The sequence below is a fragment of the Berghia stephanieae genome, chromosome 2, assembly GCF_034508935.2.
Source record: "Berghia stephanieae isolate SIO BIC M18660-M18661 chromosome 2, UCSD_Bste_1.3, whole genome shotgun sequence".
Taxonomy (NCBI): domain Eukaryota; kingdom Metazoa; phylum Mollusca; class Gastropoda; order Nudibranchia; family Aeolidiidae; genus Berghia; species Berghia stephanieae.
This window is the reverse complement of record NC_088361.1, coordinates 34,228,078-34,255,577: the sequence shown is the minus strand read 5'-3', so window position 1 is coordinate 34,255,577 and position 27,500 is coordinate 34,228,078. Positions and strand designations below refer to the sequence as shown.

Here is a 27,500-nt window from a genome sequence, read left to right as displayed (position 1 = left end):
AACTACTCTTCATATATATATATATATATATATATATATATATATATATATATATATATATATATATATATATATATATATATATATATATATATATATATATCGAAAGTATTCTGGAGGATTTGTTGAGGCAGATTGATTGTTTTGGATTATTATTTTCTTGTATTTTCTTTCTTGCTTTGTCTGGCACCTTTATATACACATGTTCAGATCTTTGGAAAATTTGTTCAGATTCAGGATCTACCATCATGTTTTGACTAGTCTATAAATGTTATTGATTTCCTCATTACGACATTTTTACTCAAAGACAAAATGACAACTAGCTGTCCGATTCATGCGATGAAATCTTTCTAGACTATTGAACCCTGTTGACATATCTACTTTGTCGCATAACGACAAAATCTTTTTAGAATTTAGCCAGAATTCTTTTACATCTAATATCAAAGAATCAAGATGCCCTCTCCTGCCCCCCCCCCCACCACTTTTTTTTCCAAATTTGTTTCTTTGGTTTTGTTTTCAATCTGAACCTGAGCTTTTCTCGGGTTAAAGAACTTTTCAAAGTTTGAGGGTCTTTTATTTTGTGGATGTTTGAAATTTTAAGGAGAATATCTGGGCAAAATGAAAAAAGTGTTTTGTTACTGCCCAACAGTTATTTCTTGTGATTTGATTAGAGAAGGAAGGAAGCAATTTATTTCAAGATTGAGTTTAGGCTAAATTTTAGTCATGAAACTAGGGATCTAGGAAGTGACAGCCCTTAGAAATAAGTGGATTTTATGGCGTCTTATTATGTCCAACCCTCTCTGGCAAAACACATTTCTTACACTTTAGCCAGAAAAAATATTTCGTCAAGTGACGATCAATTAAAATGACTCATATTTTTTTAGAAATACTCAAACCTAAGAGTTTAAAGAAACTTTTTGACAAAATAGGTGAATTAATTATTCAATCAATTCTTGTGTCAAAAATTCTTTTTTTTTTGTAGGAAAAAGCAAATGCATGGTGAGATTTCAAAAATCCTTAGTTCGTTTTGGCTGATGGCTCTTGACCAATTTAAGGGCCGGAAAACTCTCATCAAAATCTCATGGAAAATACGGAATTGGCCCGTTTGGATAGTCGTTTTTCAAAGACCCAAAATCGTCTTCTACTTTTATATAGTTCTTTATATTTTCTTTTGGCCAATCTCTAATTGCCACGTGGAAATCCTTTCAATATCGGTTGCTCTCTCGCTCTCTCTCTCGCTCTCTCTCTCTCTCTCTCTCTCTCTCTCTCTCTCTCTCTCTATCTCTCTCACACACACACACACACACACACACACACACTTTGCCTTTTCTTTTCCTTCTTTTTCCTTTCTAGTCTATAACTTCAATTTTATAGATTCCTCATATTACCATTTTTTTCTGTGGAGATGTGAGACTACTCCAGAGTCCCATGTTGACGGTACGAACGAATACAAGTTAACGTCCTCTCTTGATTGAGAAACCTCTTCCGTGGTTTGTTTCCTAAAGAAACTAATAACACAACTTTTATTCACAACATTATGATTGCTATTCAAAAGTTTTAAGATATTAAAACTAATTTTTTCTGACCAATAGAAAGAAATATTACAAGAAATAAAACTATCCTCTTCGAGACATCATGCTGATTTTTAATGATAATTTTCTCTTTTACTTTTTAACCTGCTTTGTCGGGCACGGGTTCATACACACCTTTTCAGATTGATATTCTTCAACATCAGTGCCGGCTCCCTAATTTGTCACGAGCAGCACCGTAACAGAAAAATCTAAAATATTATTCTTTAATTTGATACGATATCAAAATTTAGAATTGAAAAAGCGCATTTTTTACATTCAATTGTACTAATCAATTATATGAACAAAAGGAAATTCTAAATGCAATCCTTGGGGATTTTATAATGTACGAGTAGTGTAGATGTTGCTGCTCGAAGCTCGAAGAAAGAAATAATATGAAAGTGAATGTAAGCTTCAATTTTATTACAAGAACAGATCAAGTGAACGTTTCGGGATATGAAACACTACAGATGAATGAGATAATGTGATGTGGCGTTGTTACGATTCATCTGTAGTGTTTCATTCATCCTGTTGTGTTGATAAAGGGGAAACCCAAAACTTTCATTTGATCTGTTCTTGTAATAAAATTGAAGCTTACATTCAATTTCATATTATTTATTTTATGTACGAGTATTTGACTATTTTTAAGTCAGCAGATTTTGTCTACATAGAGAATTACATAGAAATTTAGAATATCTGTGACATACCCTCTCAAGTTGTGTTAATTTTTTTCTAATCCCAAATATCAACTTTTGGTTAAATATATATACGCTTTATTCAAGATAATGAGTGTAGTTTTTAAATTTGAGAAATGACTAAAACTCCGTATTATATTTTTAGCATTTATATTGTGCAATATCTATTATACAAGGGGTCCTTAGCCAACAGCAAAACGGAACGTGTAGGACGAGACATGAGACATATTAGGCCATATTACACTTTTATTTTTCGAATGACACATTGCTTTAAACGACCAGATACTCATTTTACACTCCAGTACTTCGAGAGACTGTGATCAAAGAGTGTATTTCATGGAAATTCAACATAATTTTAACTTTATATTCATTTTTGACACCTGTGACAACCAGGATAAATACCATATTGAGGTGCTCGGTCACATTTTTATTGCCAGGATTTGAGTGTCTTCAGGTTTTTGTTTTTCTTTTGTTCTGTTTTTTTTTTAGATGTTTCATTTTTGTTTATTTTTATTTTGTTTTTGTTTTGTTTTGTGTTTTATGAGGGGGGGGGGGGGGACTTTTATGGTTTTTGATCGTGGCGGTGGTGGTGGTGGTGTTTTTGTGTTTTGTTTTATTGGGGGAGGAGTTGGAAGGGGGTATTGTTTTGTTTTAGGTTTTGTTATTGTTGTTTATTTTATTTTGGGAAGGGGTTGTGTTTTTAGGAGGTCTTTTCGTTGTTTGTTTGATGGTTTATAATCAACTTTTAATGTCATGGGCTACAACCAGTCTGGAATTTTTTTCTTAAAACAAAAGGAGCAGTTTTTATTGAGGGAAATTGGGCCCATAGAGTCGGAGGTAGCCTCCATGTTTGTGTCATTAAACAGATATAAATAATAATGTGATATTGAATGTAAGCTTCAATTTAATTACAAAAACAACCATCATCTTAACTACGCCACTACCACATCATCTCATTCATCGTGATGTTTCATTCATCTTGTTTTGTTGATAAAGGGGAAATCCGAAACGTTCATTTGATCTGTTTTTGTAATTAAATTGAAGCTTACATTCAATTTCGCATTATTATTTTTTTCTTCGAGCTTCGAGCAGCAACATTTACAAGTTGTCATTAAACAGATAATAACAACGACTTGCTGCCATTTATCGAATAGAGCCAGAGTCCATCTGAAAGTACTTAGCGCCAAGATGTTAATTATTTAAAAGACGCATTTACTCAACCTCTTTCTTGTGGACAGACGGGTTAAAGCAACTGCACCGAGACTGGACTGCCACCGTTCTCTTTGCTAGTGAAGCAAGTGATCTATCATCTGAACTTGTTATCCCCTCTCCCCTTTATTGCTCGATACAGATTTATTTTACAAAAATTGGCCATTGACCTTAGTCTTGGAATTGGGACAAAGCTGACACTTTAATATCTTTGTGGTCCTTAGATGAATGTTTTTCCAATGGTGACCTTTTGATTGGAAATCCCGTCCTGTCACTTCAGATGACAACCCGTAAATTGAACGCAACCATTTTCCATCTCGACATTGCCCCAAACACATAATATAATCAGATCGGAGGGACAATGGGAGCAATCTATATTCAAGATATGGTCCAACCGTGAATCCTCGATCACATGATTTATTGCTGTTCAACGATTGGATATTTCTTAATTAATGTAAACACGCTGTTTTGTTTATGTAAGTTATAAATCTACCAACAGGTCAATCTGAACAAACTGACCTATCGTAATGTTAGATATTTCGAAAACTGTGAACACTTTTTATTTTGTAGGTCATTTGGAAGACATTTTGCAAAATGGTGAAAGTGGGCTATGGGAATATGCGTGATACAGATTGTTTGCAAGGTATGATCATGCTCTATTTACTCAACTGGATTTTCATCAGTCCTCGAGCAAGCATGGGGAATACAACGTCAATTTCATTTCATACTTCATACTGTTCTTGTTACTCATTATTCATCTTTTCTAGCTTAAGCTTTTATATCGCGCAATACCCACTAAACATGCTCAAAACGCTTTACAAGGGGCCCACGACCAACTGCACACATAACATTTAGAACGAGACATGACATCTGTTAGGTGACATTACCATTTTTTTCGGACAGAGACACGCTGTGAATGGCAAGGTACTAATTTTGCACCTAAGTGTGTTAAAAGAATGTGAGTAAAGAGCCTTTTCCAAGGACTCAACCATGCGCCAAGCGAGGCTCGAATCTAGGACCTTCTGATCCGAATGTGAGTGTTATACCACAAGACCACGTTATAGCCGCACAAGTACCATTCAACTTATTATTATCAATTTCATTCTTCTTTCGTTCCTCTTCCTCCTTTATTAGTCTTTAGTGCTTCATTCATAGTGTTTTCGATGACAAACAAAAAGAAAGCAAAAACGTCCACATTGGCAGTCTTCGTTAATTGAATTGAAGCTTTTATTCCAGTTGACTACTGATATTGGTTTATTAAAGCTTGAACCATAACATTGGCACCTTCTTCCTCCATGATCGTATACCTCGTCATATGAACCGACTTATTCAGAATGAGCATGCAAGTCAATAAACCATATCCAAAAAGAACCATGGAAAATAATAATCATTAATGGTGTCAATATTTTTCAAAAGCTTGATACCAGCAAGTATGTTGCACCGTACGCATGACGTATTTGGGGAAAAATAGGGTGTAGATACCTGTTAACATTGGATAATGATATAATAAAGGTTTGTTTGTTTGTTAGATTTTGTGTGTGGGGGGGGGTGTGGTGGGGGGGGGGGGGGTGTGTGTTCTCTTTTGTTTTTTCATGATGTTAGCTTGATTTTGGAAGGGTTTTTGTTTTTATTTTAGTTGTATTGCGATGATTTTTTATTTGTGTGTGTGTGGGGTGGGGGGGGGGGGGGGTTTCGGGGTTTTATTGTTTTGTTTGGTTTGTTTGTTTTCTTTCTTTTTTTGTTTGTTTATTGTTGTCTTAGTTATTTGTTTGCTTGTTCGATTTTTCAGGGAGTTTTAAAATTGTTTGCCTTTGTGTTTGTGAGAGGGGGGGGGTGAGGGTTATTTTGTTTTGTTGATTTTTCAAATTTTGTAATTTATTTTTTGGGTTTGGTTTATTTCTTTTCGTCTTTCATATTGCTGTACTGATCTATATCAAACAATTTAATTCTTTTAATTCGCTCTTCGTGATGAACTGACCATCTTTGTTGTTTGATGTGACTCATTTACTATAGATAAAACAAAGTTGACGTCACTCAGGTCTTTGTTATTGTTTTTTACCATCCGCGTTTATAAGTAATTCTCACTAAACTGTATTAACCAGACTATAAACTTACAAAGTTACACATAGTTTTGAGTGTTAGTCCGTTATACTTCCTGATGGCAATGTTGTGAGCGTCTTAGCCAGGCGCATACTATCTATATTGCACAATGTTTGTTGGAAGTTACTCATTCACTATATTTAATTATCGGACTATGTATGTAAAGAGCATTGGACACAAACTCCATGGGATGAGAAAGCCGAGTTATTTTCACAGTCCTCAAATCACGAACGTAACATTTTCAAAGTTTTAATAGTGGATCTATCAAAACGTTTTGTTATATATATTTTGGGTAGAACTTGAGATTTTATATATATATTGCAAGATCCACTAAACGTGCTCAAAGCGCATTACAAAGGGTCCCTGACCAACAGCAACACGTACCATGTAGAACGGGACATGACGCCTGTTAGGCGATTTTATACTTTTTCCGACAGAGACAACACTGTTAACTGCAAGGTACTCATTTTACAACTGAGTACGGTGAGAGAATGTGAGTAAAGAGCCTTTTCCCAAGACTCAACTATGCGCCAAGTGAGGCTCGAACCCAGGACCTTCCGATCCTATAGCGAGTCATACCAAAAGGCCACATAGCCGCACAAAACAGAACACCTCTACTTTAAGTATAGATCCATTAATATGACCATAAGTTTGTCAAATATTCTTTGAAAAAACACCTATTCCTTCTAAAGGTGTTAAGATTTATCGTTTTGTTTTTAAAATAATCAATAACTTTGTCTCCTCTTAATATTCAAACACAAAACCGTCCATTTATATATTAAATATAGAGACAAAACAGAATCAACTGGGATTGTCACCCTTTAGCTATAAAAAGGGCTCTATAAGGATTTTTTTTTTTTTTTGTCTGTTCTGGGATTGAGAGAGTTTACGACACTTATAAATGAATTTATTACTAAGACATTTTCCACAAAAAATAACTTGGGATGTTTATTAAATTTACCAGTCACCAGATGATAGCAAATATTAAACTTGAGAACACGCACACTGAACTCGCAGCCAAACAAAAGCCCAACTGTGATAAATCGACCTTACTCTTATAAAAAAAAATTATTTCAAATTTTGACTAGAACACTCCTCAAACTATATTAGTCAATAAAGATGATCTTCGTCTTGTCAAAAACTATCAAACCTGGGACGTCAAGGAAATAAGATTTGAAAGTTTTTGACAAGATATGGGTCATTTTAATCAATGTATATTTGAAGGACGAGTTTTCTGGCCGAAATTCTTTTTTATAATACGTTGTTATTTTTCAGAATACAGCAGAACACGAAGTTATTGTTTCAACCATATATTGTTTGTTTTTCTACAAATATCGATTGATTCCGATAATCCCGAGCTTGTCAAAAAAGTCTTTTCTAAAGCAGACTTCGAAAAACTTTCATTCTAATCAAATCCTCAGGTTTAAGAATTTTTGACAGGTCATCATTATTTTGTATTGTCAGTCTACAGAAAACTGTAAAATGTGTTGGTGATTCGAGATTAAAAAATCACAGAAGGCAATATTAAAGTAGAGATCGCCCACTTGTTACTAGAAATAACCATAAAGCTTTATCTTTAGATTAAATGATTTTATAGATCTAGATTAAAGTCGAAGGTGTGGAGAGTTTTTTTTACAAGTTGTATGTTGTCATATTCCATCCATACTTAAAGTAAAAATCTGTTGAACAAAATTAGTGGCAAATTAGGAGCAGGCACTGGTGTAAGATAAAATATGAAAAGTGTTTATGAAACAGTGCTAGACAAAGCAAGAAAGAAAAATACAAGAAAATAAAGCTATCCCAAAAAATATGTATTCCCTGACATGGGGCCAAACCTCAGCCTCTAGGTTTTATTCTTGTATTTTTCTTTCTTACTTTGTCTGACACACTGAAATTGAACAACGTCTGGCAAGGGTTAAGAAATGATGTGAGTCAGTCGAGTCATCATGACAATTATTGAGAAGGGCAAATAAGACGTATAGAGAAACTTGTCTCCGAGACCAAATCGATTTTAGAAGGCATCCAGCGTCGCCGATGTCCATTTGAAGAGACAGATCTAATAAAGAAGACACCGAGTGCTCTCAACCTTGTGGCATGTCCGTCTCCCACGACTTCCAAGTATGGGTCAGTTTTGACCTGTTCAGATTTGTGAATAGTATATTGCCTATTTTGACACAGCAACCGCACTCACCCATACAGCATTATTCCTTCGTTATACGTTTATACATAACAAAATAATTCTTATTCTTATCCTTCTTCTTAACAGCCTCTTCCTCCTCCTCCTCTCCTGCTCCTCCTCTTCCTCCTCATGATCCTCCTTCTTCTCCTTCGTCTTCGTTGTAGATACAACTCTTATTTCTACTACTATTACAAATTACAAGCACCACCATCACCACAACCAACACCGCCACCACAACTACTACTACTACTACTACTACTACTACTACTACTACTACTACTACTACTACTACTACTACTACTACTACTACTACTACCACTACTACTACTACTACTACTTTAACTACTATTTCTTCTATTAATACTAGTGGTAGTAGTAGTAGTAGTAGTAGTAGTAGTAGTAGTAGTAGTAGTAGTAGTAGTAGTAGTAGTAGTAGTAGCAGTAGTAATAGTAGTAGTAGTAGTAGTAGTAGTAGTAGTAGTAGTAGTAGTAGTAGTAGTGGTAGTAGTAGTAGTAGTAGTAGTAGTAGTAGTAGTAGTAGTACTGGTGGTGGTGGTGGTGGTGGTGGTGGTGGTATTTCGAATTCAACTTTATTCACCGAATTTATTCCGACATTATACAATACCGACGCGGTATTATACATATTATATACATTTTATGACACACCGTATCCCATTTACTTCAGTTTATGACTTAATCCTTGTATTGCGTGCACGTTTCGTGATTCACTCCCATCGATGGTCCTTTATAACATCCTGACCAGGCAAATCCACTATCTCATTCCTAGAGTACTTTCGTCATTCAGTTGCTTTCGTCCTTCCCATGGTATGGAAACGCGTCTACTTTGTTAGGATGCCCCGAGTTTGTAGCATAATAATGGTATTTAATCAACAGCCTCTAGTTGTTTACATTACAACTCAATATTAGGTTACGGCCTCGTCAAAGCACATTGCATTGCAGATTACTTCTGGATGAACTGAGTGTATGTCCTCTAGATCATTTGTAAACAGAGAGCATGTTTGCGATTCCAAAAACCTATGATATATGGAGACCACTGTACAAGCAGCCACCTTGTGGCTCACATGCAACCCTGAAAGCTTCCTCCCCAGTTTGGGGGAGATGATGCAATGACACAATGACTTGGCATTCAACCATAACACCATGCAATGTTCCATCTTTTCTATGTGTTCCAGAGCGTTTCCGGCGCCGCAATGCCCCTCTGACACAGGGAGGTTCTAGACCTTTAGAGGTTTTAGAGAAGTTCTAGACCATAGTGAGTACCTTGTGAGTCCTATGCAACGCTAGAAGCTTCTTTTCCACTTAGAGGACCATCCTTCTCACCCAAATGAACATAGTTTTTACATACAGACAGCCATTTAGCAAATGATCCCACTTCCAAAGTCAGGATTGACTGTCAGATCTTCACTCGACGGTGGAACCTTGGTTAAGGATTTTATACATTTCTCTTTTCCAATCGGATATTTACAGGGCCCTTAAGACTGTCTGTGCATTAATAGTATATCTTAAACGAATAAATCTGCGCTCAGTTCTTATTAAATAGAAAGACATAAGATTTATTTCTCCCCATTCTAAGCTAAAGAAAGGAAGAAACATCAATTTTATTGTTTTGCTAGCATTAAAGAACACCCAAGCCCCTGAAATTGATTTTGTACCCATATTTCAAGTCTCCTTCCGCCTCAATTGTTTAGTCTTTCACTGAACAACCAAAACCAATAGACTTTTTAAAATAAAATCTTACATCATTCCCTCTCGTGTAAACAGAATAGAAATACCAAAATTGTTCCAAAGCCTGACGTCATTATGGATATAACAAATCACGTTATTGCCATAGAACCATAAAATCACGGGCATCGTAATCTGATTTGGTTTTATTGTTTTTATTAACCCTTTCATGGCGGACATAATTTCTTTACTGTCATTATTTCTCTCATTAACTGTTAGGCTATCACTGAAGACTTGAGTGAACTTTTTAGCCACTATAAATGCTCCAGCAATGCGACGCGTTTTACATTGGCTCTTACCGCATTGCTCTCTTGGTATAAAAACTTTAAGTACGTTATATGTCGAACCGCGCCTGTGAAGCGACAACTTATCCTATCTCAGTCGTCAGACGTGATGGTGCCAGAAAATTCCAGACCATTTCAACAGGCATCGACCGATCGCTTTGTCATCGGGTACAAACGGTTATAAAAGTGACTTTTCACGAGACTCCAGGGCAATAAATCTGTCTACATTTCGTCATTATTTTCCAAGTCCTGTCGTGTTTCTGCATACTAATCGACTCATTCATCTTCATCTTGTTTTGTGTCCTGTTCGCCATGACTTTTGATTCCAGCTTTAACTAATCCATCGTACTGAAGAAAAAAACCACATATTTATTAAATTGTTGTCCAGAAAACTAGATGGTTCTTTAAATATCGATCGATTAAAAAAACCCTCAACTTTGAGAATTCCCATGTTTGAGAGTTTTTGACAAGATGAGGATCATTTTAATTGATCGATATTTGAAGGGCGAGTTTTCTGGCTAAAATGTTTAATGCATGTATTTTTTATTTAGACTACAAAGCAGTGCTGGCTTACACAAACCAAATATCTATTTGTAATCCTACAGGAAACAATTGAGTACTTCAAATATCGGTGAATTAAGATGACTCTCAACACGGCAACATTCTTAAAATCCTGAGACTTTTTAAACTCTTTTTTAAGTCTCAGCTTTAATTTCTTTATAACAAGTTGATGAACCTTTAATTCATCGATTAGAGTCTGACGAAAACTTGAAAATGTGTTTATCTATACTCGGCAAGTTCTTCTTTGACATTTTCTTTTTTGTTTTGTTTTGATTGGTTTTGTTTTCGTTTTTTTTTTCTTTTTTCGTAATCTGATCCTAAGTTTTTATTTTCCCATATTTGAATATTGCATAAATGTCCAGTCTTTTAGATATAATATGTGACCAGACAATAAAATTGTCTGACCAATTTCTTGTGTTTTTGTTTTGTTCTTTTATGAGGTCTTTTATGTTTGTTTGTATATTGCGTGCTTCGGAGACGTAAGTTAAAATCTCCATAGCAACAAACGAAACAAAAAGAGGTAAACGACTTTTAACTTTTAAGAGTCCTCACACAAAAAACGTATGAATATTTTGGATAAAGCAAGAATATATTGTTTGTTTCTTTCTTTTATAGGAAGATGTTTGATTCTAACTTTGTGGTATTTGATAAAATCACGTAACAACCCACTATTAATTCATTTTAAAAATTGTTTATATTTTACCCATTGCGGTCCCGAAAGCTTAGTTGATAGAGCACTCGCTTCACACACATAGAGACCGAGGTCGATCCCGGGTGAAGGCAAGATTTTCTTCCGACCCTCCCCTCTTCCCCCCCCCCCCCCCCCCCTGTTCACCCAGCAGTGATTGGGAAGCTAGGTCTGTTAGATCTGGCGGAAAGTACTTTGCGATAGACCAGCGTCCTATCAAAAAAGTATAGCAAGCAATTGTGATTGTCCGTTTCATGCTAAAAAAAAACCGCTATAAACTCCGACGCCGTGAGCCAAATGACTCTTAAGGACTCCTTTTAAAAATACATATTACCCACAGCGCCATTCCGGTTTTATGTCGGAATGAACTAGATTAAGTAAATTGAGTTTTATGTCAAAATGTGACCATCGTTTCAAAACGGTGTCAAGTTGGGTGGGTTATTTAGATGCCGAAGTACTTCCCGCCAGATCTCACAGACCCAGCAACCCAATCACTGGTTGGGAGGGGGGGGGGGGGGAAGAGAGAGAGAGAATTAGAAGAAAAAGATTTCGACTGCACTCGGGATTTATCTCGTCCTCTTGGGTGTGAAGCGATGCTCTGTCGACAGAGCTATCGGAAAACCTGATATGATACAAGATAGAGACAATTAACCTTCCACTAAGTGCCCCGTCAGTTTTGCCCCTCAAAATATTTTACATAATACTTACAGACATAAATACTCACACAGATGCACATAAACAGAGGCAGATACAGAGGTGCAAGCGTACCCATTCACCTATTAACACACAAACACGAACGAAAATTCAAGTCATCACACACAAACACACAGAAAGTTGTTCGTAACTCACTACCTTAGAATTTGGTATTTCGTTAATCAAATAATTACGTACGAGGGGTATCATTTGTTCATAGGAATCTGTGGGTTTTTTCTTCTCCAACGGATATATTCGCAATAGATATAAGGAAGACCGGACTACAATCTCTCAAACGGAAACCCTAGCTAAACACCAGGGATGAGTATGGTAGTACGCGAAGACCCGTAAATGTATCACCAGCCTTGAGATCCAGATTAATCCGTCAATGGCCACACTGTATTTTCTTTGATAAAAATCTGGAATGTTGTACGACACAGTGCCAGACAAAGCAGAAAGAAAAATACAAGTCGAGGCGAACTGAGTTTTCGGGATTGGTTCTTTTTGTAATTTTCTTCCGTTTTTGAGAGTGAAGAATTAGAGAAAATACACTGGTGTGAGATAAAAATATGAAAAGGTGTGTTTGAAATAGTCCAGGCAAAGCAGGAAGAAAAATACAAGAAAAATCATGTCAAAAAATGAGCCTGTCTCGACTGGGGATCGAACTTCAGACCCCCTGATTGCCGATTCAGACGTTTTACCATTACATCGTAAAGTTTATCCCTTAATTGGGACGACTTAATGCTTATACTCTTCACAAAAGCACGTGTTTCCACTGTGAACCCTCGCTTTGCATTCTTATAAACAAACATTTGAACAGGAAAGGATGAAAACGCAGACATTAAAAGCTCCATTTTCATTTTGATAAATCATTTATTCGGGCTCTTGATTTCGCACATTTTGATTTAGACGTTAAAAGGAATGGATGAAGTCAAAGTCAAATATATGAGACATGAATTCAGTTGTTTTATTTCTATGGGGATAAAAAATTGAATATGACTTCATAAATTGAAAATATACGGCTACGTGGTCTTGTGGAATGACACTCGCCTTCGGATTGGAAGGTCCCCGGTTAAAGCGTAGCCATTGTTAACTTTTTGAAAGATATATAAAAGTTTGTATTGTATAATATTTGCCATATCTTTAATGTTGAATAGATTTGAATTATCAACACCCGTAGGAAATGGTTTAATCGGGAAGTTTGTTCTCAAACCACGACCTTTCTTGTCAAATCTCAAAATTGCTGTCAAATCTCGTGAGATAACGAGGCGTCGTCGGCTAAAATTATCGAGTTTTATGTCATTTCAAGGCATTTGGTCATGACAGAACGTAAATTGGAGGAGAAATAATATCATATTCGACTTGGGTATGAAGGTTCTATTAGAGTGAAGGCCATTAGTGGAAGCACCTTTCTTAACTTATTTGTTATGTCTTTTTTTTTTAATTTCGAAAAATCACATTTTTATTCAACATCCTTTAATCATTTTTTTTTAAAACGTAGAAAACACTTTACATGTCTACAACTAACGGTTTTTTTCTTTCATTGTTCTATTTTTTTTTTAATTACCAAACCTAATGGGGGTATGTAGAGCATTAATATAGAATAATATACAATTTAAAAGTTATCGATTTCTTTTAAAATCTTTAATAAACGGTTTCGAAAATCAAAACTATGATCTCATTTCTGACGAAGAAAATTTGATTTATCAATATATCTTAAAAAATGTTTAATCCATGACGTAAATTTAAAGCAAGGAATATCTATACCAGACGACATACTCAAATTATTTCTATATGTAAGAAAAAACTGGGCTTGAATGAGTTATTGGAGTAACTGACTTTACAGGTTGAATTTCCGTTTTAATTTTTAAAAATAGTAATTCATGTTGAGTCTTGGAGTCAGATCCTTCTTCTGCTTCTTTATTAAAAACTATTCATATAGTATCATATAGTTTCCGATGCTTTAATTACTCGAGAAGAATGTAGTTTGTTGACAATTTATTCATGCCCTCAGTTTAAAAATATAATTGAAAATTTGTTAGCGGTTTGTTAGTGTGAGATCCCTGTCTTGAGAATGTGTATTTTTTGTGCTGAGTATGCTGAAAGAAATGAATTACCAACAGGTGGAGTTTTCTAAAAATAGATTTGTATGACCTACTTTCATAACTCTTGCCTTGTCATCATCGTAATCCTCCCCCCCCCCCCCCCCCCCCCCCCACCGTTTTTAAGAATCGTATCACACTAACGAGGTTTTCACGGCCGTACAATGACAAAACACATTTTTAATTTGGCCAGAAAATTTTCTATTGCATTAACCACCGTCTATATTATCGGAATGAAAAAAGGCCAAAATAGTAATTTCAAAATGACCAATAAGAACAAGAACACAAATCAACTTAGATTTCTTAAGTCTGGTCACTTCGAAATAACAGTTTATTTGCTTTATTGTTACTTTCTTTCTTTATGCTTTTTTGGAACCATATTAATTTCTTCAATACAGAACATAGGTGTAATCTTAGTTTCACATTTTTGACTATATATATATATATATATATATATATATATATATATATATATATATATATATATACATATATATATATGTATATATATATATATATATATATATATATATATATATATATATATATATATATATATATTAAACAATGACCATGAAATAAAAGTGCTCGACTGCAATAATAAACCAGGTAAATAAAAAGATAGCATGCTCAATTTATTATTTTTCACTCCTACAACGCTGTTTCATGCTATTTAACACGAAGACGCTCTATAGGTAATGAGATTAGCGGAAGAGTAGCGTCCCTTGATTGGACGTCACCTGGGCGGTGAAGTTATTTGTAAACAAACCGAAGCTTCGTCTCCAACTACAAGCCAAGCACTCCAAATACAAAATTTATTATTCATATTTCTTTAGTAACAACAAGATATGAAGTGAGTAGAAAAGTGCCAGAAGACAATAGAGAATAAAAAATTTTTCGCGGCGGTGGTGGGGTTTGAACCTGCGACCTTATTGGTACGACAACTCCGCCTGGCAGGTGAGAGCGTGGCTCTACCGTGTGAGCTATCCAGGAATACAAAAAATATTCGTATCAAACCCAAGTCTATTTCTTTAGTGCTCTCCATTATGAAATGTTAACAGAATATGATGTAGACTACAAATTAAAAATAAAAGATGATAAATAATACACTACGATGAGACAACCCTTCCTAAACTTACTGAACTTCCCGCTAATGATTGGTACTAATAATGGCGATAGCGTCTGTCGGTTGTCAAGGCGCGACTTCCAACAAAGGAAGATATATATATATATATATATATATATATATATATATATATATATATATATATATATATATATATAGTGTGTAGTTATATATATATATATATATATATATATATATATATATATATATATATATAGTGTGTATATGTATTATATAATATGGTATACAAACTCAAACTCACATAAGTATACACACTCTCACACTCACTCACATACAATAATTTCAAAATGTTACATTTTATTGTCTGTTAAAGAAAATATGTTGACAGCTGTTCATTTCTTTTAAAATAAGATAATTCCCCATATTATACTTTTTTTTACGAGATAAAAAAAAATGAAATATCCCATGCATCATCCGCAATACAGCGACGCAATGTGAGTAACAGGGTAAAGTCTATAGATCGTTCGAAGATGACGTCAATCAGGTCTTTTTATTGTTTTTTGCCATCCGCGTTTATGAGTAATGCTCACTGAACTGTATTAACCTGACTATAAACGTTCATGGATACACACAGTTTTGTGTGTTGGTCCGTTATACTTCCGGGTGGCAATGTTATGAGCTTCTTAGCCAACCGCATACTATCTATTGCTCAAAATAAACCGAGATGGAAAAGTAGAGAGCTGGGTGGGGGGGGGGGGTGCCTGAAGCCTGAGATCGTGAAAATACTAACTAAAGAGTGATAATGGAGAAGCTTCGGGGGGGAGGGGGGACAATACCGATATTCTGTATTTAAAGAAGACAGATATTCTGTATTGTCCGCATCCGAAGCCTCTCCATTATCACTCTGTCGTTAGTAAAACGAGATGCTGACTTTGGCGCTCGAAATTGGGTTCTTCATTCGGCCATCTTTAATAGGCTTGAGAAGATGTCTTATTTTAAATGTTACCCCGGCCAAGACGTGATAAAACCTCTTGTCCCGTATTTCTAGACTCTCTGCATCATATTCATATTTTATCATCTTGTTTCTGTTGTTTGCTGAAGAAGGGTTTTAGCCTGCAGCGTTTCTTGTAACGTTCTCTGACCGTAAAATTTCTCGTAAACGCACTTCAATACTTCCTCTTTAAAATGGTATAACATTTTAGTGTTTATTGCCTTTCATTTGGTTTAGTTTGGCGAGAAGAAATGTCGAATCCAATCAGTCTTAATCAAATTGTTGACGTTCCACTAATGTTCGCGATAGTATGATTCTCGTAACAATGCCTTTAACGTGCGGCTATGTGGTCTAGTGGTATGACACTCGCTTTCGGATCGGAAGGTCCTGGGTTCGAGCCTCGCGCTCGGCGCATAGTTGAGTCCTTGGAAAAGGACTCACATTCTCTCACCGTACTCAGGTGTAAAATGAGTACCTGGCCGTTAACAGCGTTGTCTTTGTCCGAAAAATTGTAATATCGCCTAACAGGCGTCATGTCCCGTCCTAGATGTTAAATGTTGCTGTTGACCAGGGACCCCTTGTAAAGCGCTTTGAGCACATTTAGTGGATATTGCGATATATAAAGCTCTTTTTTTATATAACCCGTTAAGTGCTGGTCTCTGACATGTGTATAAAAATGTAGCCAGTAGATATCACGAGGTCCCGGGTTTGAGAGTTTTTGCCCAGATGAGGGTCATGTAAATCGAACTATATTTGAAGGACGAGCTTTCTGGTCAACGTTTGTAATACGTCTTTTCAGAGGTCGGCAGACATCTGGTTATACAGCGAAACTGCAACTTAAAGCTTAAAGGATTGAATTAATATAATTTGATTTATAGAGTAAAATATTTCTAGCAATATTTTTGAATGGTTTGTTATTGTAGGGAAGTATAATCTGATCTTTTTTTTTCTAATTCTTTTCCAGACAGGGATCTAAGATCAATTAGAATAGATACAAACTCCATTAATATAGGGATACGATTTCAGAAAAGTAACAAGGGAGATTACTCAGACATTCTATTTTCTGTCATGTGATTATGTCTTTTCTGAGCTAAGCAATAAATGTTTTCCTAATTTATGCCCATTTTTATTATTTCGGTTTGCTGGGGTGGGGGGGTTTAGTGTTTTCACTCAAAATATTTGTTTTTTATGCTCCGTTTAAGTGAATGTTATGGTTATTGAGACACTTTTAGGTCATACCATCTCCAATAATATGGAAACAATTAACATGTTGGAAAATTGCACGGACAAAAAGTCTTTTTTACATATCGGCGAGATTTTTTTTTATCTTTATTTTTTGGCTTAAAGGAAGTTCTAGTATGAGCATTTTTGACAAGATGATGCTCAATTTAATTTACCAACGTATAGATTAGATATATTTCTGACCAAAATAAAAATAAAGGGTTTTGTCAGCTTACGGCACCGTTAATCTTGGGTTATTTTTACGAACTTCATATCCAAGATGGACATTTCCTTGCAAGTGAAAAGAACCCGTTTGCGTCGTCGTTGGAATAAAACGTTGGACTAGAGTGAGTTCACATGTTCAAAATGACTCAGCTCTCTATCCAATGCAATGATAATATGAGTGCTAATTTAAAAAGGTGGGGGGGGGGGGGGTTTTATAGGTTGTTGTTTCTATCTGTTCTTTTTTTTTTTTTTTTTTGGGGGGGGGGGGGGCAGGTTGTTATTGTGTTTGTTTTTTAATTTGTTTTGTTTTTATTATTGGGAGGGGTGTTTTCATTTTATGTATATATGTGTATTAGAGAGAAAGAGAGAGAGAGAGAGACAGAGAGAGAGAGAGAGAGAGAGAGAGAGAGAGAGAGAGAGAGAAAGGGAGAGAGAGGGAGAGAGTTTGTTTTTTGTTTGTTTTTTATTTGTTAATGTAATAGATTTGGAACTTAGTTTGATACACTTTTATAATCCCAAGATGGCGACGTCTCCATGGAGACAGCTAACAATGCCGTCGTCAGCAGTATTGAAAAAAAAGTGGCCTTGAATTGAATTCATCATATTTGTTTTATCTATTTAGTTGGGCTCATTAACCGTTTATTTTATCCATTTTACTAGTTAATGTCGATGTTTTGCTGTGTCGAAACGTTACAAAAGCGGGAAAAGGAGTCAACATAACCCTAGACTGCACCTGGTACCGATCCCTGTCTCATTGCTCCTCGGGCAGGTGTTCTATCAACTGAGCTATCAGGACTTTTGAAACTGTGTTGTGCCTCTATTTGATTTTCATAGTTCATATTAATCTCATAAATATCATAAAAATCCTAAACTATCGTATCCTTTCTTATCCTTCCCCAGTGTTTTGTGTTCAGTGTCCAGCGTGGACCCTTCAGAGTGCAGTTCTTCCAATGTGTCACGTTTGGTAATTACATGAGTCCGTGGCAAATGCAGATGTATGCCATAGCATCCCTCATATTCATGTTTGTGTTACCTCTAGCTGTCATCGGAACGGCATACACACTCATCTTCACCACTATCTCCAGAAAATCCAAGGAACATTCTGGTAAGCCTCCTGTTTTGAAATTTAACCCGAACCTTATCAACTATAGAATAAGACGTACTGTTCTTACGATACAATCAACATTTTTATTTTCAGAATTTAAAAAAAGAATTAAAATTCCCGTTATTCATCCAATAGGGGGAATTTGTCTCTAGAGTCTATTCCAGGGGAAGACTGGAAAAAAAAACAGGCGTTAGTCGCAGTGCAGCGCCGCAAATTGAGCTTGGGCGAGCTGACTTGCCACACAGCGCAGCGGCGGCTGATCGAACTCGATACCTTTCGGGTACGAAGCAAAGACCGCACCGCTGACCCCCATTATGTGAGTCCTTGGATTCTCTCATCCATATCCAGGTGTAAAATTAAATGAATACTTGACCGTTAGCAGCGTTGTTTATCCAGGGTAAAAAATGGCATGCCTCTTCCTACATGTTAAGTTTTGCTGTCAGCTATTGACCCGTTGTAGTCGAATTTGCGCTATAGATATTATGGGCTTACCTAAGATGCTCACAACATTGCCATCCGGAAGTATAACGTACCAACACACAAAATTCTGTGTAACCATGAACTTTTATAGTCTGGATAATACAGTTAAGCGGGTATGACTCATAAACGATGGCAAAATATAATAACAAAGATCCGAGTGACATCATCTTCATTCTGTCTATATAAATGCTGAAGATGTTTTTTAATGCTCAAATCTAAATCAATCAGTCTACAATATAACAAATGAATAAAAGTGAGGTAGAGTACCCTTCATTCGTTCTCAAAGGGTACATTTCGTAAGGCTCTGATACCAGGAATATTTATTTACGCGTCAAAATTCGCGAGGGCGGGGCGATATGCACAGCACGGAAGAGGATTCAAACTCGGTTGAAGTCTGGATACAAAGCAAAGTCCATCCCTCTCTGCTTCCCTAAACCATGAAGTAAAAGTGTTTTGATTTTTTGTTTGTTTTGTTTTTGTATTTTTTTTTGTTGGGTTTATTTGGGGTTTTATTTTTTTTTTTTTGGTTGTTTGTCTGGTCAAAATGGAAAAAAATATGTTGTGTTCGTGCGTCGACAGTCTATATGTCTTGGTTATGTCAACATCTTGTAACAGAAACCTTGATATTAAACCCGCAACTCTCTATTTCCCATTTACTTCCTGATTGTTATGTCAACAAGTCAGGTCGTGGTTCCATTCAAATTTGTGTTTGTCCAAAGATACGTAATATCATCATTCATTGTGACACCAAACCATCTGTTCTAACAAAATAAATAATAACATTTATATATATATATATATATATATATATATATATATATATATATATATATATATATATATATATATATATATATATATACGAAACTAAATCTGGAACTAATTTGAAGTTATAACCGTTTAAAAATGGTACAAATATGAATATACAGCTTCAAAAAAAATACGTCAAACGTAACGTTTTGGACTCGGTCGTATTTTCAGTTAACAACTATACCCAATATTAAACTATAAGGCAAATATGTTTAATCTTGGAAGATAAGTTGATTTCCGGTTAATAAAAATTGATTTGTTATACGCTGAATTGGGGTATAACACACACTAAAACATTAATAGTCTTCACCAGTCATAACGTCACTTCCTTCCTAATGACGCATGGTAACTTAGTAACACTGGCTCTAAACTATCGGAACAATGGCGGACGCCCGTATGAAATATTTCTCCGGCGAGTATAAAGCGTATCTAGAAGAGAAAATAACACATACATTTGATCATGTTTTGACTTTTACACATTCGGATCACAAGACATATGAAAAGTTCTAACCAGCATGAAAAGTAAAAAGTACAGATTTTCTTTGTTTAGAACCAAGATGGCCGCCGTTGCCAGGCGGCGTGACATCAGACTATTGAATCGTATTGTTAAGGGTCTTTTATTTTAATCTATTATGTATTACATTGTTCAATTCCTCATCTGATTAAGCCGCACGTTTATTTCGTCAGTGTAACTTGATCGGCTTATAATAATATGGGCAAAGAACATAAAATCGCATAACATATCATTGTACGGTTGGCTAGGCCAGACGATCTATAGATTCGATGACATCAGTGTCAAAAAATCCTGGATATAACATTTCGAAAATGTGGAGAAATAAAAATTATCAAAATCATCACATTATTCATCAAGTACATATTCCAAGTCATGGAGCTCCATATCAATGGCATTTTGAAGCTGTTTAGAGCTTTGATTTTGAAGTTTAATTTGCTCAATGTTTAAATTGTCCCGGTGACGTATACGGAATAATTTTAAGGTATAGCTTTAAAGGAAAATTTCAGAATTTTCTGTACATGTCCCTCGGGTTAAGATATAATAACTCATTCCTGAGGAATAGATTTTACATGGAATGGTATACTTTGGTCTCGAAAGGTTACGTATTTTCATGTTTATTTCATAACAGTTATTACGAACAAGGGGAAAACATTATGTTGAATGGATACCCGTATTTCATACATGATGTAAAATAAACAAACCAACCGCATTCCTGAAGAAATTGTTATTGAAATTTTGAGACGATACTGTATCGTTAAAACAAGAAGTTTTAGAAAGTATGAAAAAGACGATGTGTTTTAATCAGGCTTGATGAGATAGGATTGTCACAGTTGTGGGATTCTCAATCTAATGAGGCCGATGGTACTGATCAGGAATTTGGCGTCATTGTATCCAAACTTTAAAATAATCGATGGCAATAAATATGACCCCATTACACTTCTTTAAAAAATATTTAAGTCTACGTAAAATTTAAAAACTTCATTCAAACCTTTCTCTCGACGCCTCCAACACTCTTTGTCGAGGCTGGAGATTCCGAAATTAAAAATGTCAAGGAAAAAAAAACAGGAACAATAATTTTAAGCCAGTTAAATTGAATGTCGTTTGGAAAGAAAGTCGGGAATTCCTGAAGATTAAATAAGAAGAAAATCAAGGAAGAATGTGGAACTATTGAATTAAAGAAAGCAAAAGCCACTAAGCAGGAAAAGTCACAAAGTCCCAAAAACTTTGAATTCGTGGATACTCTTTAATTTATACTAAATTTTGCGTTCAATAGTCAAGCGCTGGTTGACCGGACTGCAGACTCATGGCACTCGCCATCGATTCTCTGTCATGGATTTTTGTTTGGTTTAATCCTGTGTTCCTTTAGTATTTTGATGTGAATCTTTTTAAAAATGTATTTTATATTTTTAGAATTCTAAAACGTTCTTATTTTTGTAATCATTTCGGTAAAGGTTAGATTAAATAATTTTGGGGAATGACTTGTCGGTTAATTGCAATATCAACAAGGTGACCATAATAATGTCTGTCTCCATTTTTTACAAATAATATCTCTCTTTTAAAAGTTTATGCTATGGGATAAAACAGAAAACATATTCTTGTCTTTGTTACGTTATTTTTTTTTATTTCACTCGTTATATCAAACCTTGTATTGGTGCTCGTTAAAACTCGGATCAATACAGGTTTTAATAATATGAAATAAAAACCCTGATAAAAAAAACCCTCGTGAATTATCTGATATATGCGATGGATATCAGATACCATATAAATGTTTTGCTTTTGTGCAGAGAAATCTTTTCAAAGACCCAGAATCCATCAGATTCCATGCCCATTCTTTAGCACGACAGAGTATCGAGATTATATATCAACGAGTAATCAAAGAAAAATGACGATTAAACTTTAATTTTTATAATCTTCAAAACTGGTTCGCTATTAATATTTTTTTTAATATTTCAATTAGGTTTTTACAAACCAACCAAATTGCACTCCCTTGATTTTTTTCAACGGAAGGAAAACGACACTTTCATTTTGCTGGATGTATAATATTATTATGTATTTCCCAGAAGCAGAACAATTTAATCACACAAATTGCCTGTTTCGATTTCAGCGGGAGAACAACACAATGAATGGACACATGCGGTATTTAAGTGTAGTACTGGTGTAGTTTGATACAACAGATTACATTAAGTACTCTGGAAAAACATGTGTTTTAAAAATTGCCAGAAAACTCGACCTTCAAGTATCGATCGATTTAAATTACTCTCAACTCGGTAAAAAACCCGAGAAGTCCCAGGTTTACCAATATGAGGGTTATTTAACTGGATCGATATTTGAAGGACAAGTTTTCTGGCCAAATTTTAAAATGCGTGTCTTTCCAGAGTACGGCAGTTAACGGGTTAAATATCCAAATGAATCACATCCCATAGCCCTTTACGGCGATACTACATTCTTATTTAAAATATCTCCCACAAATTGTATACCATCTTGATATAGCCACAAACTTGAATAGCTAGAAACTGTGGACTGTAAAAAGTAATGTAGAAATATGAATATAACAGTTTCAAAGAAAATCAGAATACTAAACGCAGGATGTTTTGGGTTCAAAACCCTTCTTCAGCCAATAACAAAAATGGTTAAAAGGTTAATACACCACGTTGACTCCAGATAAACAGGATAAAAGTTCTCAGCTGAGATTTTAGTTTTAGTATTTTGTTGGGGTTTTTTAAAATTTGTTTTATTCATATTTGGTCCATTGCTAACTGCAAATTTGGGTATTTACACCAGGACTGGTGCAACGGTTATGTTGTATTTCTATAAAGGCTTTCAATGTAAGAATGGTATGATATGATGTGAAGCTAAATTACAGTCAAACTCTGAATGTTAAGAGTGTAATGAATGTTCTGTCACGTAGGTTAATAACCGTCACTATGATCCAGCATTATTGTCTTATTAACGAAGACATCTTGAGTTCAACATTAATGTTGGATACTGTTAATTCTGGTTATAATTTTATCGAGTTGTCTCTCTTGACATGTCTAGACATGAAATCAACATAAACGTCACACCAATCATTTAGCCTAACAAAGGGCGGAAGAGATAGAGGTTGATAAAATAGAAGATGAATGAAATGAGCGGCAGACAGCGTAGGAAGAGAAGAACAGATAGTTCAAGGATAGACACGTTATACGGAGAGAGAGAGAGAGAGAGAGAGAGAGAGAGAGAGAGAGAGAGAGAGAGAAAAGAGAGATGGGTCATCAATTTCACTAATCACCAGCAATAAGCGGATTAATTTTACAAAGAACATTACTGTAATGTCAATAAATGTTGGTGTTATTGTAATATTATCTTGTGGCTATTCAAACTTAATTACGTCATAAACACATTTTCATGCACCTCATCGGGGCTGGTTTGGTCTTCGTCGTTTTAACTTTAATATGAATGTTGCATTGTGTGTAAAATTTCAGAGTTTATCTGTTTTTCGGTATTGTTTTGATTTGTTCTGTTTTGTTTGGGGGGATTTTACTTTCTTCTGTTTTGTTTTTGATCCGTTTTTTTCTATATTTCTTTTTATTGTTGCTTTATTGTCTTGATTTGTTTTTGTTCGTTTGTATTTTTGTTTGTTTGTTTGTTTGTTTGCTTTTTTTTTTATGTCTTGCTTTATCTCAGTATTTTTGCCTCATTATTATTTTTTCTTTTTGTTCTTTTGTCGGGTAGTTTAATTTCTTTTGTGTCGATCAATTAAAAATATTTTTTTCATCCAAGAGCTTCTGATAATTTCCTCTTCCATATTCCGTGTCTTTTCAGTGATGGATGGAGTCGTAATGCCTTCCAACAAGTCCTTAGTTACCAGATGGGTCAATTACAAGAAATATTTGTGTATCAACATTTGTAAGAAAGGACCCAAGAGACACAGTAAGTATAATACTTAAAATTAGCCTTTTAAAGCCAAAAAGTCCAGTGGAACAGAATCTCTAACTCGTACCCCAATTCCGAATTGGGTTACAAATCTACTCCTAAGAGAGAGAACATACAAACAATCTACTTCTGCGGAAGAGAACATATACACAATCTACTACTGCGAGAGAGATCATACACACAATCTACTCCTGTGAGAGAGAACACACACACAATCTACTCCTGCGAGAGAGAACATAGACAATCCACTCCTGCGATAGAGAACATACAGACAATTTACTCCTGCGGGAGAGAACATACACACAATCTAGTCCTGCGAGAGAGAACATACTGACAATCTACTCCTACGGGAGATAACATACATTCTACTCTTGAGGTTTCCTGCAACGTATAATGGACAATCATCCCACTTTTTGGAAAGTGATTCCCAAGCTGTTGAAATCTTTGGACTGTAAAAAGTGAAGAACAAAAATGAATATATAGTTTCAAAAAGAAAAACAAGATCCCAAACGCTGAGCTTTTAAGACTAAAAACATCCTCTAAAACCTTGGATGAAGAAGGGTTTAGAGCCCGAAACGCTTCATGTTAAGTATTTTGTTATTATATTTTAAGCTGTTCAATCTATGTTTGTTCAATTCTTATTATAAACCAAACTACTTTCTTCAGGATTTAACAAACCCGGCTATGGAACGTGCCAAACATGTGTCCAGCTTTCTCTAGTGATTTATGTCAAAAATGTTCCACATTTCATATAGATGTCCTGATAGATCAGTTGGAAGAGGACTTGATCTACAATCGGAAGAGACCGTTTTCCAAAATAAGGCTCAATAGGGTCAATTTTCTTTTGTTGTTCAAGCAATTGCTTTGCTCTATAATTAGGCTCAAAGGGAAGAGTAACCACATTTTTCTAGCAAAACATTATTTTTAAAACTTCATTTCACAGTTCAATATGATAAACATGCCACTTTCATAAATATGGGAGGGGGTGGGAAGGGTACGAGGTGGACGAATGATTAAGACATTGCACTGTGACCCAATAGGTCCTGGGTTCCAGTCCCCCTAAGACACTTTCGTTTTGTTTAGTTGTTTTGTTTTGTTTTGTTTTGTTTTTTTGCCTTGGTCAAAGTTATCAACTGCGAATTTGCTCAATCAGTACAATGTGCGTGATTCTTGTTGACATCAGACGTTTGTTTGATTTATTATCTATATACTCTCATGGAATACCTTGAGGTTGTGCGGAATTTGTTCTTCATACCTACATCGTCAATCTGATATTGTGTTAGAGAGGGAGTTAGAGGGGAGAGGGGGGGGAAGGAGGGAGAGTGTGAAGGAAGGAGAAAGAGGGGGGGGGGGAGAGAGAGAGCGGGAGAGAGGCACCTAGAGACTTAGTCTTGAGCTACGATGATAGTGTTTCCCTGATGCCATTAGTTGGATACTGTTTCACCTATGGCAGCTTGTAGAGTAATTCTTCCCTAAAGAATCAACGCTAATAGAATTAAGCAGTCATTACACTGTCGACGGCTAAACTTGGATCGGGTTTATTCTGCGTCGGCGAAACAATTTTTTTTCTGTTTAGTAGTAGTTCTAGTAGTAGTAGTAGTAGTAGTAGTAGTAGTAGTAGTAGTAGTAGTAGTAGTAGTAGTAGTAGTAGTAGTAGTAGTAGTAGTAGTAGTAGTAGTAGTAGTAGTAGTAGTAGTAGTAGTAGTAGTAGTAGTAGTAGTAGTAGTAGTAGTATGTTGTCTGTCGAAAAAGATGCTATCGCCTAACATGCGCCATGTCTCGTCTTGCATGTTAATTGTTGCTGTTGACTATGGATCCCTTGTAAAACGGTTTGAGTACTTTTAGTTGATATTGCACTATATAAATGTTCAATTTTTTAACAGCAATAACTGCATATATATATATATATATATATATATATATATATATATATATATATATATATATATATATATATATATATATGTATTATGAGAGAGAGAGTGTGTGTGTGTGTGAGTGAGTGAGTGTGTGGGAGAGAGAGAAAGAGAGAGAGAGGGAGAGAGAGAGAGAGAGAGAGAGAGAGAGAGAGAGAATAGTTTCTGCAGGTCAAAAAAAAGAATAAACAGTTTAGTTGATATAACAGCTTTAGGTGAAAGAAATTCTTCTTATAGGGTCCAGTTTCAAAACCAAATATCATTTTGAAGAGAAGAAGGCAGACATATTGAAATAAATCTTTCAGAAATTTCCCTTGACTGTTTGCTACGCTCCCACTTAATATTTAAATGAGTTTTCTCTAATTAATTAGTCTCCAATGGCTTTCTCTCTGTTTAAATAATTGACTTCACTCAGCTCTTTGTTATTGTTTTAGGACAACCATTATGGTGACAATTTCTCACAAAATTGTATAAAGCAGACTATAAACGTTCATGGTTTCACACAGTTTTGTGTGTTTTCCGTCATATCCGGCTGGCAGATGTTGTGAGTATTTACGCAAAGCATCAATAGGAGGGTTGTATGATAGCACAGAAGGGTAAAACATATAAAGAGATCCTGTTTGAGTGAGACGAGGATGCAGAGAGAAATAGATAGATAGATAGATAGATAGATAGATAGATAGATAGATAGATAGATAGATAGATAGATAGATAGATAGATAGATAGATAGATAGATAGATAGATAGATAGATAGATAGATAGATGGAGAGAGAGGGGGGGGGGGTTAAAAACCATTTTCTTCAGAAATATTTAAAGGGCTGATTATTTATTGATTCATTATCAATGTTGAAACGGTGAATGTTTAAATTCTTTTTGGGTTTTCTTCAGATAAAAATCTGAAAAGTGTCAATGATAACTGCCAGTTGTTTTGTGCTGGATGTTTGCTTTGTCTGTCTGTCTATCTGTCTGTCTTCCTCTTCTTCTTCTTCTTCTTCTCGGCGGCATCTGGATTTAAAAAAAACAACAATAATAATTATAAAAGTGATAACTTCAAATGAGACACCATTATTACTAAGGCCATTACCATCATCATCGCCATCATAATCGTCGTCATTATGAGCTTAGCTTTAGGCATAATAAATAACTCTTATAATTAGAACAATCATATCATAAACTGGAATCATAATAATAATAATAATAATAATAATAATAATAATAATAATAATAATAATAATAATAATAATAATAATAATAATAATAATAATAATAATAATAACAATAATAATAATAATAATAATAATAATAAATAATAATAATAATAATAATAATAATAATAATAATAATAATATAATAATAATAATAATAATAACAATAATAACAATTATACTAAGAAGAAGAATGAACAACAACAATAAT

The 27,500-nt window shown here is 35.0% G+C and overlaps 1 protein-coding gene across 1 annotated transcript in view; it reads left to right on the top strand.

Moving 5' to 3' along the window:
* Positions 1–27,500, top strand: part of LOC144964767 (gonadotropin-releasing hormone receptor-like) — a 147,512-nt gene that overhangs the window by 70,822 nt on the left and 49,190 nt on the right. Inside the window, exons 3-4 of the mRNA XM_078899365.1 lie at positions 18,247–18,451; positions 24,057–24,164. Of these exons, the coding sequence (XP_078755491.1) occupies positions 18,247–18,451; positions 24,057–24,164 (313 nt within the window). The remainder of the gene's footprint in view (positions 1–18,246; positions 18,452–24,056; positions 24,165–27,500) is intronic.